General features: G+C 34.1%; 2 protein-coding genes and 1 long non-coding RNA gene across 3 annotated transcripts in view; 1 reads left to right on the top strand and 2 right to left on the bottom strand.

Annotated features, from left to right (window-relative positions):
• deptor (DEP domain containing MTOR-interacting protein) overlaps positions 1–496 on the bottom strand; it is a 47,402-nt gene extending 46,906 nt beyond the window's left edge. Inside the window, exon 1 of the mRNA XM_051130832.1 lies at positions 146–496. The gene's annotated coding sequence lies outside the window, so the exon portion shown is untranslated. The remainder of the gene's footprint in view (positions 1–145) is intronic.
• A 1,865-nt stretch (positions 497–2,361) lies between these two features.
• dscc1 (DNA replication and sister chromatid cohesion 1) lies at positions 2,362–7,397 on the top strand. Its single transcript, XM_051131722.1, has 9 exons — positions 2,362–2,620; positions 2,762–2,930; positions 3,015–3,152; positions 3,368–3,458; positions 4,842–4,980; positions 5,094–5,146; positions 5,255–5,412; positions 5,679–5,827; positions 7,212–7,397. Exons 1-9 carry the CDS (start codon positions 2,451–2,453, stop codon positions 7,321–7,323), a joined length of 1,179 nt encoding a protein of 392 aa, XP_050987679.1. The 5' UTR covers positions 2,362–2,450; the 3' UTR covers positions 7,324–7,397.
• A 4,591-nt stretch (positions 7,398–11,988) lies between these two features.
• On the bottom strand, positions 11,989–16,079 carry LOC127178771 (uncharacterized). The gene is made up of 3 exons (XR_007829432.1): positions 16,003–16,079; positions 12,913–12,981; positions 11,989–12,739 (listed from the first exon to the last, which is right to left on the bottom strand). It is a non-coding gene; the product is annotated as an uncharacterized LOC127178771 (long non-coding RNA).
• Positions 16,080–16,976: the final 897 nt, after the last annotated feature.

Here is a 16,976-nt window from a genome sequence, read left to right as displayed (position 1 = left end):
CAGTTCAATGAAATGAGTGAAAACAACACAACGGCATGTTTAATGTTTTTACAAATCCAATACCTCATCAGAAAGATTCAAATCAATCTTCAAACTGTAAGAACATTGACATAAACGCGCAATGAAAAGAACAAAACATTGTTACCTTATTATGCAGAGACGTCAGACTGATCCGAAATGATGTTTGCAGAGGAATAGCAGCGATGTCACTTACAGAGCATCACTGTTGTGTTGATCACAGCGCAAAATGACTCGAAATAACTTGTCTTTTGTGTGGCAAGTGCCCTCAGTCACCAGTACATCCAGTCCATGTGTTTAAATGCATATGAACGCAAAGCCTTCCAATAAATCACACCGAAGATTTAAACAGCAGATTATCCATTAAAACAGGCTCCGGATGATTCGTTTTCTTTATGCCATTGTGGATTGTTTACTATTCTCCACTGAAAGCACGTTACTGTCCCTGTTGCAGGGCGAGTCAACTTGACCATCCTCATAGGGGGAGTTCACCATGAGGGGAGGAGCCTGGAGCCCATCACTTTACTCCCAAATACTCACTTTAAATACCCAGCAAAACCCGTTTTAATGTAAGATTAAACTGTTTCGTACAGCGGTGTGAATGCAACAAAATATACTGTTTCTTCAGGGTTTAAATGTTCTATGAAAGTCGTATAAATAAATAAATAAACTGTTTTGTTTTTGTTTTTTGTTTTTTACCATGCATTCATTTTTTATTTTTGCTGTTTTTCAGACGTCTTTGTTTATTTTATTTTAACTTTGTTTAACTTTGTTTTAACTTTGTTTATTTTATTTGTTTTATTTTAAAGTACAGAGTGGTAATTTGAAATGCTTTGCATATTTTAAAATTTTAAAACAAGATTTTTATTTTCATAAAACAGTCATAACATGTATAAGAAACACAATTAACAACAAAAACTATAAAGTATAAAGTAAAATAAATTATTTTGAAAAGATGAATATTTTAAATGTAAACCAGTAAAGGTCGATTTTTATTATGCATTGGCATATTCTATAGTCCCAGCGCTATATTTCGAATTCTAAAATCGAATGATCTATAATTATTTATTTAAAAAAAAAAAAAAGAATATAAATTATTGCATTTTTAAAAATTTGAAAAGAGTGAGATAAACATAAAACATTTAATATAGGCTACTACATGTTGACTGTGTGATTATTTGTGTGAGATTCATTTATTTATTTATTTTATTTTAAAGCATATTTTACACAGAGTGGTAATTCAGAATACTTTGTATAGTTTAAAATTTTAAACTAAGAAAATATTTTTTCGATTTTTAATTATAGAATAGTCATAAGAAATACAATTAACAACAAAAAGTAAAATTAACAATATTAAATAATTTAAAACAGAAATCAAATAAAAAGGTACTTTTTATGCATTAGTATACCTTCTGTCGTCCCAGAGCTACATATTCTGATTTCAGTTCTGAAATATAAAAGTTTTTATAATTATTTATATAAAGATTGAGAATATGAAATAATGCATTTAAAAAAAAACAAATGAAAAGAGTGAGATAAACATAAACCATTTTCATATTGCCCTACTGCATGTTTATTGTGTAATTATTCTTTGTGATTTATTATTTATTTATTTTATAAAGCACATTTCATACAGTGTTAATTTTAAATTTTAATAAAAGAAAGTATTTTTTTTATTTTAAAATAATCTTAAAACAGTCATAACATGGATAAACACAATTAACAACAAAAAGTAAAATAAATGATTTTAAATCATTTAAAATGTAAATCAAATAAAAAGGTCGATTTTTATTATGCAGTAGCATACACTCTGTAGTTCCACCTATATTTTAAATTCTGAAATCTAAAAATCTATAATTATTTATATAAAAATGACTAGATAAATTATTGCATTTTTAAAAATACAAAAAGAGTGAGATAAACATAAACCATCTTAATACACTACGTTTAGTGTGTGATTATTTGTGTGTGATTTATTTATTTATTTATTATTTTATTTTATTATTAAAAAAGACAAAGCCATCCACAGCTGTCTTGTCATGTCCACCACAACAAACTTATTTTTCTACAGTAAGTGTACTTTTATCAAGGACAACACTGTCAGTGAAGAGCATTCTTGAGATAAAATATGCGGCATGATGTATTAAGAAAACAGAAAACAGCTCTTGATATTCAATGCCACTGTGCATTTTTGTGGGCATCAACACAAAAACAGAAAGAACACGACCAGCAAATTAAATCGTGTCGTGAAGCGCCATCTAGTGGACAAGTGACGTTTACACACTATTACGGGTCCGCCTAAGAACGTTCATTGGCTCTTACTGCTGTCAATCAACCTTATCTTCCGGCCAAAATATTGCGGGAAAGTTGAGTGCTGACAACAGCACAAGCCTTTACGTCGACTCGACTTATATAAAACAAATTCTGACAGAATGAGGACATTAGAAGAGGTTCAAGCCACACTACAAATCGCGAAAGTAAAAGAAGAAGACCTGCAGCCCGTCACTTACTGTCTTTCTTTCGGAGACAATGTATCGTCGGGCGATTACTGTCTCATGGAGCTGGATGATACACTTTGCAAACACATTGAAGCTGGCAAGAGGTAGCTATTATTACTTCCTTTTAAGCTGAAATAGTAACTTACATTTCAGTATTACTTTAGCCAGAAATTAATTGCAATGCCGTTTGAATACGATGTAGCATAGCATTCATCTGTTTTGATGTCTGAATGTTCTGTCATTAGTCTAATAATCAGAGGTGATAAAGACGAGCATGCAGTTCTGTGCAGTGAAGACAAGACGTACGACTTGAAAATTGCAGATACGTCCAATCTGCTGCTGTTTGTCCCAGGATGTAAAACTCCAGATCAGCTGCCTGACATCCCAGCATCTCCTCAACTCATGCATGCACAGGTGACTGGAGAAGTCATTCCTGAAAATGTGATTTTATCCTCTATTTATTTGATTTTGTTTTCTAATAACTTCTATATTTCTTAGATTTGGGGTTTTTCAAATTGTTACTGGGAGTTGAGAAAGCAGAGGCCAAGGATAAAGAAGTTGAAGAAACTTCTCATGGAGAATCCATATGATGGTCCAGCAGTGGGCATGCAGGAGGAGGAGGTGCCAGGACCAAAGGTACACCATTGCTTATTAAAAATATTTAGTAGTTATTAGTTTTAAAATATGTCTGATTTGGGTGTGTTGGGTTTTTTAAAAAAACATTTAGTTTCATATTTAATTACCAATACATTAACAGTTCTTGTGCTTTTGAAAGCTTTGCAAAATTGCATTGGGTTTATTCATCTTGCAAAAGTGATGTCAAATGTTTGTTTTTATTTTTCATTTGTTAGTACACAATGGATGACCTTCTTGAAAGAATACAAGCAAGCAGAGAAGAAATCGAGGCACATCTTCAAACTGTCCATGCTTGTGAAATTGACGGTGAGAAACATAAAAAATAAAATATGTTTAAGAGAGAAACCTAAAACAATATATTATTTTCTATGTATTTAAAGATATGTTTTGGATATGAAAAGTTTTGGGGAAATTTGTGGATATAGTAATTCATTTAGATTTGTGGGGGATCCTCAGAATTGGGGCAGATGGATCCTAGAGACATGTTGTCGCTGGATGTTATTGTTGTTATTATTATTATTATTATTATTATTATTAATATAGTAATTATTCTAATTCTAAAGTTAATATTTAATAATAAAAACAGTTACTGTTTTAATAATGTACTTGCATTTAAAACTTTTTCATTATGCTATACTTATACTATTATTGTACTATATATACACTATCAGTCAAACAATTTTGAACAGTAAGATTTGTAATGTTTTTTTTTAAGAAAAAACTTCTGCTCACCAAGTCTGCATTTATTTGATCCAAAGTACTGCAAAAACATTAACATTTTGAAATATTTTGATCCTTTGATCACATTATCCTTCAGAAATCATTCTAATATTCTGATTTGCTGCTCAAAAAAACATTTATTATTGTGATTATTATGTTGAAAACAGCTGAGTAGATTTTTTTCAGGTTTCTTTGAAAAGAAAGTTCAGAAGAACAGCATTTATCTAAAATTATTATTATAAATTATTTTTTTTGTAATGTTATAAATGTCTTGATCATGACTTTTTGTCAATTTAAAGCATCCTTGCTGAATAAAAAATATACATATATAAGCTTTTGAATGATATAGTGTATAATGTTACAAACACTTTTAATTTCCAGTAAATGCTAATCTTTGGATCTTTCTATTCATCAAAGAATCCTGAAAAAAAAGTACTAAACTGTTTTAATTATTGATAAAAATAATATAAATGTTACTTGAACAGCAAATCAGCATATTAGAATGATTTCTGCAGGACCATGTGACACTTAAGAATAATGTAATGATGCTGAAAATTCAGCTTTGAACACAGAAATAAATTAAGTTTCAAAATCTATTCAAATAGAAAGCAGTTATTTTAAATAGTAACATTATTTCACAATATTACTGCTTTTACTGTACTTTGGATGAAATGTAGGCTTGGTGAGCAGAAGTCTTTAAAAAAAACATTAAAAATCTTACTGTTCAAAAACTGTTGACTGGTAGTGTATTATAATTATATTGATTTGATGTACAATTTTCCATTAATAAAAGAGTTGCTAAAAGTTAGTAAAATAAATACAAATTTACTGAAATTATTACAGATGTACTTCTGTACAACAGATTCTTTTGAATCAGACAGTTTTTACTGAAGAATTAGTAGCGAGTAGTTTTCAGTAGTAGTCAGTTTTGTGGTATAACAGCTAAATTAGCAAATGTTGTGTTTGTAGGATTTTGGAGGATCCTGGATTTTGATTATGAGATGAAGCTCCTGGGTCATGTGACCCAGCTGATAGACTCGGAGTCTTGGTCTTTCAGTAAAGTTCCTCTCAGCATCTGTCTGGAAGAGCTGGGGTCCCTTGAGCCAAAGTGAGTTATGGTAAAAGATTAGAAACTTATAAATAGAGAGAAACAGCAGATTATCCAAAAAAAAAAACAAAAAAAACAAGTTAAATTCTGAATTTTACTCGTTCTCTGATCAGAGCCATGATAGAACACTGTCTGAACTGTTATGGAAGACGCTACAATAATGAAGGTTGGTTTTGTTTTACTACTACTATACTTTCTGTGCATTATGAATTTAATGGATAAGGGACCCTTTATCTTTTCCATCCACATGTTTGTATTTATGCATTTCTTTTAGATGGTCAGGTGATGTACGCACTAGATGAGGACAAAGTATGCAGAGCCACAGCTCAGCTGCTCCTGCAAAATGCTGTGAAGTTCAACCTGTCAGAGTTCCAGGAGGTTTGGCAGCAGAGCGTTCCTGAGGGAATGAGCGCTAGACTGGATCAACTCCGGGTGAGGACCCCAGGTTATACACATAGAGAGCAGTAACCACATTAGTCAAACAGTTAAACATGGTCTAACAGCTGCACCATGCTAAATATCAGAATCAGAATGAGATTTATTTCTAAGTATGTTTGCACTCCCAAAGTTCTGTTTTGGTGACAGAAGTAGCAGTGCAGTACAATTGTAATAAAACAAATAAAATGAACAGGGGCATGTTTTATGTTATTCATTTCATTTCATGTGTGAATATCCATTTTATGTGTGAACCCATTCAGGGTTTGGCTCTGCTAGATCGAAGCTCTAAACCAGAGACCATCTCACTGCTGCGAGTAGAAGATCTGCCTGAGGATACACTGGAGCGATTCAACAGCCTCTTCAGCCTGAGAGAAAAATGGACACAAGATGATATCGAACCATACATACAGTAAGTATTATTGATATTCAGACATCTTGAATCTATATTTTATTTCTCTACAAACAATAAAATGCAGTGTAGGGTTGCACATACCTTAAAGGAGAAGTCCACTTCCAGAACAATTTACAAATAATTTACTCACCCCCTTGTCATCCAAGATGTTCATGTCTTTCTGTCTTCAGTCGTAAAGAAATTATGGGTTTTGAGGAAAACATTTCAGGATTTTTCTTCATATAATGGACTTCAATTGTGCCCCCGATTTTGAACTTCCAAAATGTAGTTTCAGTGCAGCTTCAAAGGGCTCTAAATGATCCCAGCCAAGGAAGAAGGGCTTTATCTAGCGAAACAATCTCTTTTTGTTTTGTTTTTTTTTGAAAAATAAAAATTTGTATACTTTTTAAGCACAAAAGCTGGTGTAGCACAGGCTCTGGGATGCACGTTCACGACGCTACGATTCGCGTCTAAGTTTATCGTCTGTGTACTCTGGCTCAAAAAGGTAAAATATGGTGCAAAACTCTTATTTTCTTATCTTATTCTCTACAACTACAACTTCAGAATTGTCTGACATCGTTGTACCTTTTTGTTTGTAAACAGCGTTTGACTTACTTGCACTTTCTTGAGGCCCTTTCACACGGTACACGGCAGTTGCGAGTGTCTAGTTCATTTTCAATGGGAGACCGTGTTGTGAACACTGAATCAACGGCACAAAACGCTTCCACTACAAGAGAAGGCGCAAGCCGTGCAGAGATTTCACTGCTCGCCACATCCCGTGTGAAAGGGCCTTTAGTCTTTGTGCGTTCAATTTGTAAACACTGGTCTGTAGTTACGCCTACGTTGGCGGGTGACCTTTCGACGTGATTCAATAGTAAGTAGTGTCGTGGACGCGCATCCCAGAGCCTGTGCTACACAAGCTCTTGTGCTTAAAAAGTATACAAATTTTTATTTTCCAAAAAAATCGACAGACCGTTTCACTAGATAAGACCTTCTTCCTCGGCTGGGATCATTTAGAGCCCTTTGAAGCTGCATTTCAGCTGCATTTAAACTGATTTTGGAAGTTCAAAATCAGGGCACCATTGAAGTCCATTATATGGAGAAAACCCCTGAAATGCTTTCCTCAAAAACATCAATGCTTCACGACTGAAGACAGAAAGACATGAACATCTTGGATGACAAGAGGGTGAGTAAATTATTTGTAAATTGTTGTTCTGGAAGTGGACTTCTCCTTTCATTTATGTTCCAAAGATGAACAAAGTTCTTACAGGTTTGGAATGACATGAGGATGAGTAATTAATAACAGAATTTGTCATTTTTGCGTGAACTAATCATTTTCAGAAGTTTCAGAAGACTAGAATATTACAGAAACATCCCTCAAACAATTATTTTTCTTGAACAGAGATCTGTGTGGAGAGAAGCAGACCACTGGATCTCTCCTGACCAAACATGCACGTTCATCTGTGCAAAACGGTGTTAAGGTGTTCAATTCTAGAAGGCCTTTGTCAAATTAACATTAAAAGTAATTTTAAAGCCACTGACTGTTGCCTTATGTTGTGTCAGAAATAATAAACACATTGTTATACTATGTATCTTAGTGTGAATTATTTTTACACTATTGACAGAAGCCTTAATATAACTCGTTTACTGTTTCTTTGTTAGCTTTCAGGACTAGCCTGTATGCAAAATGGAAGTGTAACTCCAACATGTTAATAATATTATTTTATGTTCTTTGTTTTTTTTTTTGTTTTTTGTTTTTTTTTTTTTTTTTTTTTTTTTTTTTTTTTTTTTTTTTTTCACTTTTCTTGCATATACAACATTTTTTTTTTCGTAAGTATTCTGATCATGCCAAAAGTATTAATAATATCAATAACTTTTTTTTTTTTTTTTTTTTTAATAAAATGTCTGTTTGCTAAAAATAATCGCACATTACAGGTGTAAAAGCCTGCATTACAGTATATTTTGAAATGGGGAGAAAGTTTTGTGTTCTAAGTTCTTTTAAAGGAGAAGTCCACTTCCAGAACAAAATTTACAGATAATGTACTCACCCCCTTGTCATCCAAGATGTTCATGTCTTTCCTTCTTCAGTCGTAAAGAAATTGTTTTTTGAGGAAAACATTTCAGCATTTTTCTTCATATAATGGACTGCTATGGTGCCCAGAGTTTGAAGTTCCAAAATGTAGTTTAAATGAGGCCTAAATGCATTTGTAAACTATCCCAGCCGAGGAAGAAGGGTCTTCTCTACCGAAACTATCATTTATTTTCATTTTAAAAAAAAAAATTCAATTTAAATACTTTTTTAATCTCAAATGCTTGTCTTGTCTTGCTCTCCCTGAGCTCTGTGTATTCTGGCTCAAGACAGTCAGGGTATGTCGAAAAAACTCCAATTGTATTTTCTCCCTCAACTTCAAAAATCACTTCAAAATCATCCTACATCGCTGCAGAAGTACCGGCCTAGTCTTTGCCAAGTGAGCATGCAAAGAGGATCAAAAACCCTTAACAAAAAAGGTAAAACTGCGATATATGACAATTTTGAAGTTAAGGGGGAAAAAAAAGATACTGTCTTGAACCAGAATACACAAAGTTCAGGCAGAGCAAGACAAGATGAGTGTTTGACATTAAAAAAAAAAAAATAACTGATCGTTTCGCTAGATAAGACCCTTCTTTCTCCACTGGGATCATTTACAACCGCATTTGGGATCGTTTGAAGCTGCATTTAAACTGCATTTTGGAAGTTCAAACTCGAAAAACATAATTTCTTTATGACTGAAGAAAGAAAGACATGAACATCTTGGATGACAAGGGGACAAGGGGGTGAGAATATTATCTGTAAATTTTTGTTCTGGAGGTGGAGTTCTCCTTTAAGTGTGAAAATATGTATCTATATGGTCTGGAAGACATTCAGACAATAATGTCTCACATCATGCTTATCACATTTTTTTGGTGGTACCTTTTGCACAGTACTGTATATGCTGTATATACTGTATAACTTCCTTTTAGATTGGCTGGCTATGCATATATAGGTAATTCACACCAACTCACATATCAACTATCAAGCAAAAGCTTCAGCAAGGATCGTCATTTGATTGGACACAGATTTTTCACCATGGTAATGTATTTTTTCCTAATGGTCTTTATTTCTGTCTTCCCATTGACAAATATGTTTTCTACTTGTTTTCCACTTTATTTTTTTGAAATCCCTTTAACTACTGTTAAATTAATAATGTGGTACAATGCACTTTTGCACATACACGTTTTCACATTGTACTTATTAAAAAATGTCTGCATGTAATTGCACTTGTAATTCATTTCTGTAATTACATGCATAATTACATCTACAACCATTTTTTTTTACATAGTAAAGACATCTGACATAATGTTTGACCTTTATTTTCCATTATACACTGACCAAAATTATAAACACTTGTTTTCTCCCCCATTTGTCATGAGCTGAACTCAAAGATCTAGGACTTTTTTTATGTATGTGAACAATGTGAACACAAAATTGAGTTATATGAATAACTCAATTTTGACAAAAATGTCAGATAGAACCTCATAATTCTAAGGTGATGTTTTGTTATTATTAAATAAATACATTATAAGATTATAGGCTCTCTGATTATGCCAAAATACACATCCATAATTCAGACTTACTTTTTAAATAAAATGTCTATTTGCCAGAAATAATCACAAATGACAAATTACGTTTAAAAGTCTGCTTTACAATAATATAATTTAAACTGGGTAGAAAGTCTTGCATTCAAAAACACACTTTTAATAGTACATTCAGCTCAACTACTACAAAGGTGAAGAAAAAAGTGTTTTAGAGCAAAGTGATTTGAGGCGTAAAGTTGGAGATAGAAATGTATAAGGGCAGCAGAAAGTAGGTTAACTGTTAAATGAAGTGTGAAAAATCTAGGGCTGCCCCCTAATAGTCGACTAACCGTTAGTCGACGAGAAGAGGCTTTGTTGACCAAAATTTTATTAGTTGCAGAAAAAAAAAATTCCACAGAAGGTGCCAACGTCAAGCAGTCCGTGATGGACAAATCGTTGAAGTCTGGTCTATGTGGTAATACAGTACATCAGGCAGGTCATCCAAATGCTCACATATCATTCATCGACCTCAAATATGGCTTTTCATCTGAAATGTGTAAGTAGTAGCAACCTTACATGGCCACTCATTCTAATGTTAGCCTAGAAAAATGTGTGCTATTCAAGTGTCTGTGCGGAGTGTGGAAGCTGAACAGCAGCACACTCATTGTATGACCAATGGAGGCGCCGGTGTGGTCACTTGCTCTTTAAACACTCCATTTGTGGTCATACAGATAAAAGTAATACATCTTTCAAATCTGTAAAGACTCTACATTTACTTGTGTGGACAAAAAAAACGTGCTTTTGTAAAATAATGCAAGCAAACAGGATGCGCTTTCTGCCGTCTCGGTCTCTGTGAACTTGAGTGAAACAGACATGAAAAATATAGGTTATCTATAGAGACTGAAATGTCTACTTTTAAATGAACCAATTTAAATAGAAAATAAATATTCTCAGATTATATAATCCGTATGAAACATATAGATGCATCACTACTGCGGAGATAACGGGTCGCTGGCTTCATCTCTGAAGCCAAAAACAAAGAAGGCACTTGTTTATAAATAAATGATTAAAACGTTAATGTAGTCTCCTTGCTGTTTTTCCCTGCAACATTCATAATTATTATGTCTGCTGGCGCACTGTGGCTTTTTTTGGTGGGCGTTTTAGCACTTATCAGGCTATGTAGGCAATTAAAGGCTCATTATTATGATTTATATGGTTTATTACACATGCAACTAACAGTCGAGTAGTCCATAAATTAATGACTACTAGTCAACCAGAAAAATCGAGGGCAGCCCTAGAAAAATCTACAAAAATTGATCAATGTTGTTGTAGTTGTACTAGTCAATGGCTACAGGCAATTTGGATTACAAAGATACATTCTGAACCCCAAAAAATGAGGAACAGATTGCAAACAAAGCTTCAGTCAAATTAAATAATAATAATAATAATATAAAATTGATTAATAATAATACCTTTATCTTTTTTGTACTATATGGTATCTTTATCTTTGTTTTCTTGTTACTGGAGAAGTGTAATGTGATATATATATCCACCGTGTGGACATTTCTTATTAAAACTGCTGTCAGACATAGCAAACTTTTTTTCCCCACAAAACCAAGTAACAATTTTTTCTATCCCACTTTTTTCTGTTTAGCAAGATGTCTGTCATTGATATGATAGTTAATGCAAAGACCAGCTGTTATTCTCATTTTTGACAGCATTCAGATAACCGGAAGACGAGGATTATTGCCATTCTCAGCTAAAAGCTATACAATGTCCACCTTCTTAAATGCTGAAGTAAGCATATGGGTGAGACTTCCTGTTCTTTAGCCGCTATAGGGAAATAATGAGAAGAATAACAATGTGCAGTAAATGGTCAAATTGTTACAAACCAGTGTGCTCATAATTAAGATAATACACTAAAATAATATGGTAAGACACACCAATTAGCAATATCAAGCAGCAAGAGCTGTTTTGTACAGCTAAAAACAGCTGGGTGCTGATGAGACCGAAAGCCAAACCCATAAAATGGCAGTGCCCACTTTTCACAAGTAAATGAATACATTTTTTTTTGTTGTTGTTTTTTTCATTTATGTTACATCACTTATACTTTTTATCACTTATACAGTATTGTATATCATAAGGGTCAATTTTTTTTTTTTTTTTTTTTAAAAAGTGATGCTACTGATGTATGGTTTGTTAGGATAGGGCAATATTGGCCAAGATGCAACTATTTGAAAATCTGGAATCTGAAGGTGCAAAAAAATCTAAATACTGAGAAAATTACCTTTAAAGTTGTCCAAATGAAGTTCTTAGCAATGCAAATTACTAATCAGAAATTGTTTATATATATTTACGGTAAGAAATTTACAAAATATCTTCATGGAACATGATCTTTATTTAATATCCTAATGATTTTTGGCATAAAAGAGAAATCGATCATTTTGACCCATACAATGTATTTTTGGCTATTGCTACAAATATACCCATGCTACTTAAGACTGGTTTTGTGGTCCAGGGACACATACTGTGTGAGAAAGCTAAATTTTAAACATGAAGGACACATGTGTTTATGATGCATTACAATTTTTATTCAATAAATGATTGAATTAATGAGGAAAAAGCATAAGAAAACAATATATGTGTTTGTATACATACAGAATGCATTGTTTATGGACATCAGCAGACATCCTCACATTACTGCAGTTTCAACATTGGTTAGATAGAAATAAAAGAAGCAAAGCTACAAAGTAATATCCAGATGTCTGAATTTTGCAGGTCATGTGTCTAAACATAAAACAGGTCCTCAAAAGGAATAACGCTTGTATTTGGCATTGCTTTACTGCAGTCTGGTTTTTTATTGTCTGGTACAGCATCATTTAAATTAGCCTCAAAATGAATAGGCAGACATTTATTTTCAATTTTATCACAGCCAAGAATAACATGTTGCTCATGAGGCTCAACTCTCTTGACTTTCCTATCATTGATCTCAACAGTGAAGACCATGAGAGGCTCCTTGCTGATGCAGAGGTTCCCTCCATACACCTTTCCTCCTGACGAACACACAGCCATCACCTGTCTTGCTTGTTCAAATCGAAAGAATGACTGAATCGGCCTGTCCCAGGTTTTGATGCTGTCAATGAACTTCTGCCATTCTCTTAGTTTGTGTGGATCTTTTGGTATGCCCTTATGTAGATGTTGTTTAAGGAAAGTGTCATACGCCATCCGGTTCTTCGCTTCAGTGCAGGGCTGAGATGGATGCAGTAAGTCCAGCTCACTCAGACAAGTGTGAAACACCACAGTCAAGGTAATCACGCATGACAGCATTTTTAGGATCTGAGGACGTTTGTAAATGCAAAAATGTAATTATTTCATAACGCAGATCTGACAGGCACTGTCAGCATTAACAAGTTAAAATATTTGAATTCAAACAATGGAAAGACTCGTTCTTAATAATACAACCATAAAAAAAACACACACACAGAAGATAATAAGAAAAAACATATCACCATTTTTTGAGAAGTCCTTGTGTCCCATCAGACGATAGTCAGTGCTTTGACTGAGATGACTGAGATGTGCTGTGGGAAAAATAGTGCTAGCAGTAAGTCGAGAAGGAAGTGGTTAACTATCTTTAAGCTTCTTTTCACACTTTAAAATGAAGCACTGTGGCGTTTGTAAAAGAAGGGTTAAAACATTTTAAAACAAATATTTAACAAATCTGAAACATAGACACATATAAATACAATTTCACATTCCCAGTAACAGGAAAATGAAGAAGAAACAATCACATAAAGCATAAAGTCTAACTTTGCACAGTGAGGGGTTAAAAAAACATGTCATTCTCACCACTGACCATAGTATTACTCCGACTCAGCAGAAAATTACGCAGCATAATGTTTGAGGTTTTGAGAGTATTTAAAACTGTGAGTGTGGACCATCACCTTGTGAAAAGAGGGAAAAAAATAAAAGGTTTGTTTGGCACAGTAGGTCCATGCGTCAAAGATATATTCTCTAGTAAATTATTTCTTCCGTTATTTGTATTATAAAATGAGTCAAAGATTTCTAAAATGCATTGATCACTTCTATTCCATGTTTCCTATGCAATGATGTTAGCCAATCACAACAGTGGTTTATTCCTGACAAGCCTTAAAAGACCCGCCTTTTAAAACAGCTCATTTTAAACATCAGGGTTCAAATAAAGCAATAAGCCCTAAGAAGCTGTGGTTTACAGAGAATTTATAATAGTGTGACGATCCCTGTGCTTTCGTTATTGGGAGCTTGATGACCGGGCCTACAATTGAATCTGGTGGGCGGTTCATTGGTTGCACCTAAGTCAACCAATGAGTCAAGCCCGTATTCCTTATCAGTAGAAAATTATATGAAAAAGATATTTTATGATATTTACAATATTTATTTTACACTACACTTGAACAATGTTTATCTTACTACTTAACAGTTGGAAAAAAAAGTAATTCTTTTTTCTCTACAGTAATTCTTTGAAAATATACCAATAAAACCTAAATCAATGTATTTACAAGGTTTTAACATTTTCAAAATTGAAGTGAGATTTTTAATCAAAACTTCCAAACTGCATTTTTCGGCTTTCCTTGCAGGCCACAAATTACTGAGCAATATTTTTTCTCTCCAGTTGATCAAGTTTTTCCTTGTGTATATGACATACAGCAACACCATTCAGCTGTGTTTGTGTCATGGTACTACGAAGCCATGTTTTTAGTCTTCTGAGACCACTGAAACTTCTTTCAGCTTCTGCTGAGGACACAGGAGTGACAAGAAGCAGTCTGACAAGTGTGTCCACCTGATCAAAAAGACCACCGACTTCTGGACACATCCCATGAAGGATGCTTGCTGCTTCACTGCTGGACTGCATATTATACTTTGATCTGAACATCGCCAATTGTGTGTTAAGGGATATTTTGTCCAGTTCTGGGTACATTTGAACCACATTATCGACCAGCCCTATTAAAAGGATGTTTTCCAGATTCCTTACCATCAGCAACCCTTGCACATGACTAATGGCCAGCTGCCATTTCATTCAGAGCAAGCATTACAGATTCATACTGATTCAGTACAGCATGGATAGCACTGGAGCGAACTGTCCATCTTGTGGGACAAAGGGGCCTTATAGTTTGAAAGGATCCTTAAACAGATTTGGCAACTTCCTTGAACAAAGATTTAAATTTACCTGACTGCCCAAACAAAATGCCTAGCTCATGAACCCACTGTAAAGCACTGTGGATAACACGTGAGGCAGTACAAGCATGCTGCGTAATGAGATGTACACAATGGGCAGCACAGTGGATGTATGGGGCAAGAGGTTGTTCCTTTTTAATGATGGCCTGTGCTCCAGAATACCTGCCAACCATATTTGCTGCACCATCATATGCCTGCCCTCGTAATCCAGAAATGGGCAAATTTAAACGAACCAGCACATCTTTTACAACCTTTGCAAGATTGTAGCCACAGATACTTCATAAAGGCCACTAAACTCTTCATGAATCATCAAATCATTATCTACATATCGGAGACAAACTGCTTCTTGTTCTTTTCCTGAAACATCTTGTGTTCCGTCCACCAGTACAGAAAAATGCAACTGAGGGAGTGATCTTATTTTGTCTGTGATATCTCTGATAATAGAACTGCTCAACAAACTAAGCAGCTCATTCTGAATTTGAGCAGAAGTGTAGTCCTTTCTACCTGACAACCACTTACTGAGACACAGATCTTCTTCTGCTTTGTATTTCAGCACCTGATGAAGATTTCCCTCACTATCATCATGCCCTCTTAGGGCCAAGCCCTGCCTTGCCAACAGCTGCACAGCACCAATGATTTTTAACAGATTTGCTCTTGCTTCCTCTTGTTGTGATACCTGAATACTACACAGCTGTTCAATAAATGCTGGTTCTGTATTTTTTGCAAGGGAAGATACTTGTGTTTTAAAAGCTTTACTACAATAAAAACACAAAACACCTTCAACATGTGGATCAAAATGAAGCCATTTAAATTTGCTGTACCACTGTGTCTGAAATGAAAGGGTACGCTCTGACAGTGTCTGCTTTATGATGAATTTGAGATCATGGGTGGTTTGGTTTTGTTGCCGAGAAATGTTGATCAGAATCTGCAGAATCTTCCCTGTTCATCAAATCAGCTCTCTCTTCTCTTTGGTTCTCACATGCTTCCTCACTTTTCCTCTCATCTCCCTCTCTCTCTTCCTCTTTTTCCCTCCCTTCCTCACACATGACTGACACTTCCTCACAAACATCCTAAAAACAACAGATATAAACAGGATATAGGGGGCAGGGATCACTCATTTATTGACTCACCTGCCATTTAGATAAACAAATTCACAAGTTAGCAACCCATAGAACTACAATACAGTAGTTAACATTAGTGGAGCACAATTCCTTTATTTAATTTTATTTAACTGTTTGAACATAAAATAGAAAATGTTACCTTTTGTTTAATAGAATTAAATTGATTTAAGGAATTAAATTGATGTATATTTCCTTAAAAATATTGGCAATTATTTTCAATTAAGAAAACACTGCCTTAAAATAGTCCTCTTTTTTATAAAATCTCACCTGTACACATTCTGGAGAGGTCGCGCAATTGTCCTCCCCTCTCCCTGTCAGTGACACCACAGCCTGTCTTTCCTACAGACCAGTTAGGACATGGCAGCAATGAATTAAAAGACTAAAATTTTTATGACATAAAGCTAATTTTATTTAAAAACTTGAACATAAAATAAAAAAAAAAAAAAAAATGTTGAATTATTTAAATGTTTAAGGAAATAAATTAATGCATAATTCCTTAAACTATTGGCAATTATTTCCATTTAAGAAAACGCTGCCTTAAAATAGTCAGTCCTCTTTTTTTATATATATAAAATCTCACCTGTACACATTCTGGACATTCTGGAGAGCAATTGTCCTCCCCTCTCTCTGTCAGTGACTTCGCAGCCTGTCTTTCCTACAGACCAATTAGGACATAGCAGCAATGAATTAAAAGACTAATTTGATCAAGTATGACATAAAGCTAATTTTATTTAAAAACTGGAACATAAAATGGAAGATGCTGAATTATTTAAATGTATAAGAAAACAAATTAATGTATATTTCCTTCAAATATTAGCAATTTGTTTCACAGTAGTAATGAATTAAAAGACTAAAGTATGATAAGATATTCGTTGCAAAACAACGAACATTTGATTTGAAAGGACAATTCTACTCTGGACGCGAGCAGCACGTGGGCAACAAAAGACAGCAGAACCCAATAATCTGTTATGTCTCATTTACCAGGCGCTTTTACCCAAAGCAACAAGTAGGAAAGCATTGAACACACACTGAATTCGATGCAACGTGACGAGGTACACAGAATAGGTTCTATTGTCTTTCGACGTTAAATCATAACATGGAAACATGTGATTTGTGTCATCGCGACATTCTGTAACACATACTCACATTGTGTGTTTGAAAAAAGGATGTAATCGTCCTCTGCTTTTTTCTAGGGTGCATTTTACCCCAGACAGCCAAGTGGGTGAACGAATGAAAATTCA

The sequence above is a fragment of the Labeo rohita genome, chromosome 16 (assembly GCF_022985175.1).
Source record: "Labeo rohita strain BAU-BD-2019 chromosome 16, IGBB_LRoh.1.0, whole genome shotgun sequence".
Taxonomy (NCBI): domain Eukaryota; kingdom Metazoa; phylum Chordata; class Actinopteri; order Cypriniformes; family Cyprinidae; genus Labeo; species Labeo rohita.
This window is presented reverse-complemented; position numbering and strand designations above follow the sequence as displayed.

What these genes read in the sequence shown, in the direction of transcription:
- dscc1 (XM_051131722.1), top strand. Translation starts at nt 2,451, where the DNA reads ATGAGGACATTAGAAGAGGTTCAAGCCACACTACAAATCGCGAAAGTA. An exon ending in CTCAACTCATGCATGCACAG is followed by an intron (nt 2,931 to 3,014) that starts GTGACTGGAGAA and finishes TATATTTCTTAG; the next exon opens with ATTTGGGGTTTTTCAAATTG. An exon ending in CCATGCTTGTGAAATTGACG is followed by an intron (nt 3,459 to 4,841) that starts GTGAGAAACATA and finishes TTGTGTTTGTAG; the next exon opens with GATTTTGGAGGATCCTGGAT.